The following is a 5,600-nucleotide window of genomic DNA, read 5'->3' on the forward strand; positions in this document are numbered from 1 at the left end:
ACAGTGTAGGAGAGAAGCAGTGGAGGCTTGTGTTTTTAATATATTTCTCCGAGCAGTACGATCAATGTCAATTAACATAAATGAGCTCTTAGTATCTCTATCGTTTTCACGGAGCTGTTCTAGCTGTAGCTGGTCTGTGTTACACCTCCATGATGTGCGTTGTCTGCCAGGGAAATCACAACACATATGATTACATTTATGTTACAAGGTAGACAATCCTTTTTCATCAATGACACGAGGAAAAGTATCCTAGACGTCGATCTAGCCTTTTGCACAACCATGCTATATTTAGCCAAATTTACACAAATAGGCAGAATAACCTTTAGAGAAGAAAGCAGGCAACTTCTTCTTTCATTTTAAAATCCTGGCTCTTTCCATCTTGGAAAAGCCACTCCAATATTAACCTTGGTCTTGTTGCTTTGCCTGTCGCGTTATTGTTTTAGTGATCTTTTTAACTTGGCAACTAAGTTACATGTCCTAGAGAATAGGCTTGATGCTCCAGCTGCAACCGGCTTTCAAATCTGCCGGCAAGTCCCTTAGTAATCTTCTCCCCTTCCCTGGCATTCGTAACGCTGCCGATATGTGTAAAAGTGCAAAACGCGGCGGTGCTGAAGGTGTGAAAAGGGACAACATATGCTAATATTTCATTTGTTTTCTAATGTGGGACGGCATAAATAAAACATAACAGTGCTAATAGTATCAGTTGTGCACCTTTGTTATTTTGGTAGCACATCCCATTATCTCTGCAAATAAAAAGGCATCAGTAGAGCAGTTAAAGCCCACGGACAGCTGCTCCAGCTGTGTAGCTGTCATCAGTAATCAGCGCTCCAGGTGACCCTTTGACTGGGTTTAACGTCTAATTTCACTGAATGTGTGTTTCATGGATTATTCTTTCCTGCTCCTCTTATTCATCTTTTCCTCAGTCAGCAAGAGAAAAGACACGTAAGGGGGAGGGGCGATTAAGGGAATTGGGATGCAGCCCCAGTATTTAGCTCTGGCTAATTCTCCATTTGCTATTTATTTGTTGCATTGTAATGTTTTCTACTTGCCTCTTACATGGCAATTAATTATTTACAGTCTTTACTTGGTTTCGATCCTCCTGCTTATCAAATTTAGAAGTTTCATTCAATGAATCACTTCCAGATGCATTATTTTGCATATTATATATTGTATTAATTTCTCATTAAATTCTTTTTGCAGTTCGTCAAGTTTGTAGTTGTGCCAGATTGAAATGGCTGAATAGGAGTCAACAAACCACGAAACTAATATTGTGTTATAAACTCTCTCTTTGTGTGTGTCGTGTGTGCTTTTCCCAGAACACTAGAGTTGCCCTGGACCACTTGGAGTCAATTCCAGAGAAACAATGTCTGATGGACAACTTCAAAGATTTGGAGGTGGGCCCATCTTAAAGTTACATTTTCTTCATAATAACAGATTGTGGTTAAGATGTTCTTATTTTCTTTCACTTAACATAACTTAGGTGCAGTCAAACATGAAAACACATCACATAATTCAGTGTTGTTCTTCTACTATATACGAGGCTGAAGACTATTTGGATGCTAAGGCGTTTGCCCTTTTGGCCCGCTTGAAGGCAGTTGTGCCTTATGTCTGGTAATTGTGACACAGCCTCCATTTCATGCTAATAGGAGTCCCAGCGGCAGAGGGAAATGTTAGAGCAGCGCTACACCAAATACAAAGAGATCGTCTGGGACCTACAGCACCAGCTGGACGAGTCCAAACGCAGAATCCAGGAGTACAGAGTACGAGAGAGACACACACACACACACACACACACACACACACACACACACACACACACACACACACACACACACACACACACACACACACACACTTCTGTACTGTAGAAAAATGAGCTTTATAATGCCTTACAAGAGCCTGTACTCCCAAACAACAACCCACACCTTTTCTATTTCAGTCACTAATTGCAGTGCTTTGTTCAAACAGCAGCCGTTTGGATAAGGATAGCCTGACTTTGAGAGTCATTTATGAGTCTAGCTCGCCCACACCAGTGCCAATGTGTGCACCGCACCTAATTTGCAACTTGTATGAATAAATGAATAATTCCACATGCTTGTAATGCATCACGGACGGACTGAGTGGGACAAGCTCGAGCAATGTCACAAGAGCAGTGTCTTACACTCCAACAAAACCGGAATTGATAAAGTCATCTTCTGTGCTATAAAGCAGTCAAGGAAGCCATCAAGACATCATTGTTGACAGCTGATTGCAGCAGTTTGCAACCCCCCTACTTTTTAAATGGTTTTAATCTGCCAGATTACCCCGTTGGTTTGCCAAATGAGTCCCGTGTTGAGTGATAAGTGGCGATTGCATTAGCTTAATAGCTGCTGCCCACATGGGGTTTGTTGGAGGAAATAGGATGGATGGAATGTCCTTACAGGAGTTCCATCTTGATCAGAGCCAGCAATGCCAGCAACAACAAACAGCCTCTAAATGTGATTGTAGCAGTAGCTCTCTGCTGGAAACACCAGCTTCCAAAGCTCTTCTCAGACAGGATTCAGTTTTGGGTTAGTGCTTGTCCTGCCATCACAGGGCATCTGTAATGTTAATGAGCTATCAACACAGCATAAAAGAAATCTGTAATATGTGTCAAATTTAAAGCGACCCCAGTGATTTGATGGGCCTTGCAACAGAATTACAAAATATTAAGAGATCAGATCAGGTGGGGACACTTGTGCCTGCATGTTGATTGGCAAATAAATGTCTGTGAAAGAAGATTTTTATCATACAGGTGCACATGGTACATACTACTGTAGATGGACTGAAATCCCACTCTCTTCCCTAAAAGAATATTTTAGCATTCTGTAGAGCTCTTGGGCTGTTCAGACAAGCATTTTGTGGGCAGCCAAATCTGGACCAAAACTCTTTAAGTGTAGCACTGTAAGACATACAGAGCTGTTCACACTACTTGTTACACTGTTAAGTTTACATTGTGAAATTTGGGGATGCGGCTGTCACTCACACTTTGGACTACCAGACAGTTTTAATAACTCCCATTACTGGATGGATTGTTCTTCAATTTTGGCATAGACATTTGTTCCGTCTATCACTACTGTTTGCTCATTCAGTTTGTTGCCTCATCACATCATGAGTTGAATGCCATTAGGCAACTCAAGATGGCATATGCCAGTGTAGTGAGTGAGTGTAGTTTATATACTAAATGAATAGTTATTTACCATTATGGCCATGTTGTGTTGGAAAAGTCACCCTGCAGCTGTCACCCTGCTTTTCACTGTCAGCAGAGACTCAAGTCTGCAGTGTGTAGACCTACGCACTTCACTGTCACTGATAACCTGACAATTACACTGAGTCACATCAGATAACTACAAGATAAAAGTTAAGTGTTCTCTCGCACTCTACCAAGTCCGATCTTAGTATTTGCCTAGCTAATAGAGCTATACACCATGTTTCTGTTATTTATTTATGAGGATAATGCACATTAATCACAAAGAACTAAGAAAAAGTAACTAAAAGACATCTTTAACATTTATCTTAAAACTCACACACAAAATCACCTATTTAGAACAGTGTAGAATTTACTGACGTAATTGATCGGGTGGCTGCCAATCCCCCGATCAGTTAATCTCAGACCATCTCTACTTTGTCAGTTACTGTGTCCTCCTTCTCAACAGGACGAGAAGCTGGACGCCACTTCCCGGAGCCTGAGACTGGCTGCTCTTTCTTCCTCTATCAAAGGCCCCAGCACATTCCTTAGCAGCTCGCTGAGATCGGACACACTGTGTGAGTATTTCTATACCGAAGCTGCAAAACCTGTGCCAGGTTATCTGTTAGCTAGTTATGTTTTTCTGCATCTCTGCGTTGCTAGATAGTTTGAAAATGTAATCCAGTGTCTTTTTATGTTTTAGCATCACAGGTCTACAAAATTATGACTAAAATAAAGGCTGAGATCCACAGTACAGTATACATTATTGTACAGATTAAGTTGCGATATACATAATTAAACATGGCTAATTTCATTGTAGACAGTCCGAGGGCTACTTCCATTCAGTTTTTCAACATGAAACCCAGAGCTCAAACTTTCCCTTAATGCTCTGGAAGTGTGCCTGTTTGTATCACTGCCGGTGGCTCAGAGCCAAAATCACTTGTAGCACTTCCCTAAGCGGCTTACAGATATTTGGCACAGTGTGAGAGGAGAGTACTTTGTGTGGCTTTGTGTCTGTTTTACCTCCAAGAATTGTGGTTAGTTAACACTACTGTCGATGTACAATACAATCATCACATGCATTCAGGACTACGTTGCCATTAACAGGTAGTGCTGATCATTAGGGCTGGGACGATATGATTTTGTCCCAATACGATTCTTTCACAACACATGGGTGTCGATTTGTATCGCTGTTTTCATTTTTTGCGATTCTACAGGTATTGTGATTTTATTGTTCCTCCTTAACCAAAATATAATTTATATATCATGAGACATTTCTAGAAACTTTTCTAAAAAGAAAGCACATCACATGTCAGTCAGTCTGACATTTATTTCATTTGTACAAAAGTACATAACAAATGTTCTGCATTTGCTCGGTTTTGGCTGGAAAAGGATATGATGTAGTCCCTGTCGGCGGTACCGTATAAACAGAAAATATTTAGGTCAATCATTGGTTAAAAAAACAACTACCTAAATAATTCACAATACATTCAATTTTTGATTCCCCCCACTCATCATTAAGGTACTACTTGTAATGGATCCATTATTGATAGAAGGGAGTATAGTATTCCTACATGTTGAGCTGTGACTGGGTGATAGACAGGCGGGGGATGTAATTGTGTTTCTTTTGCTTCCTTCCCAACTCTGCCACAGCTCCTCACAAACGCCTGACCAGTTCAGACTTGGAGGATTCCCTTTTCAACGGGGCCAAACCCCTCGCAGATTAGCTCAACCTCAAGTGAATATTTTATCTGTATCTCTACAAAGCCAAACACACGGTGCTCACAGCTGAGACTAGCTGCTTGGTGCTCATCCAGAACAAAGAAACAACTTGACTGTACTAAGAGGCCTTGAACTCATCACTAATCCGCCTCGACTACCTCAACCACGCAATCTCTGAAGGTGCTCGGGAACAGAAGGGCAAGACTGTGAGATTTCACAGCAAACTTTTACAAAATACTTTGAAAGAGGATATACTGTAAAGTGTTGAAATGTTATTTATATTGAATGTTTGTAATGAAATGAACTGAATGAAAATGGTTCAAACCTAGAGTCACTGTTACATTTCTTGCCATAGTTCCAACATGTTAAACAGCTTTACTTTGTGCTCTGATTATCATGCCAATTTGCTTGCGCTAAATTTATTTAGTACAGCTCTTCCCAAACAAAACACTAGTGCCTTTTCAACTATACATAGTTTTGTTTCTTTACTGACATACTGTGTTTTCTACATCATGAAAATGTGACATATGTAACTGACTGATTTTCTTTGACTTTCTATTTCTTGTTTCATGCAGTGTGTGTGTGTATATATATATATATATATATATATATACACACACATATATATATATATATATATATATACACACACATATATATATATATATATATA

At 40.0% G+C, this 5,600-nt stretch overlaps 1 protein-coding gene across 4 annotated transcripts in view; it reads left to right on the forward strand.

Moving 5' to 3' along the window:
- The window catches only part of cep128 (centrosomal protein 128), a 55,814-nt gene extending 50,690 nt beyond the window's left edge, over positions 1–5,124 (forward strand). For all 4 annotated transcript variants that reach the window (XM_032542524.1, XM_032542527.1, XM_032542528.1 and 1 more), the window contains 4 exons: positions 1,317–1,394; positions 1,647–1,760; positions 3,675–3,783; positions 4,859–5,124. In XM_032542524.1, the coding sequence (XP_032398415.1) occupies positions 1,317–1,394; positions 1,647–1,760; positions 3,675–3,783; positions 4,859–4,932 (375 nt within the window). In that variant the 3' untranslated portion in view covers positions 4,933–5,124. The remainder of the gene's footprint in view (positions 1–1,316; positions 1,395–1,646; positions 1,761–3,674; positions 3,784–4,858) is intronic.
- The last annotated feature ends 476 nt before the right edge of the window (positions 5,125–5,600 follow it).

Source organism: Etheostoma spectabile, chromosome 18 (genome assembly GCF_008692095.1).
Source record: "Etheostoma spectabile isolate EspeVRDwgs_2016 chromosome 18, UIUC_Espe_1.0, whole genome shotgun sequence".
Classification (NCBI taxonomy): Eukaryota; Metazoa; Chordata; class Actinopteri; order Perciformes; family Percidae; genus Etheostoma; species Etheostoma spectabile.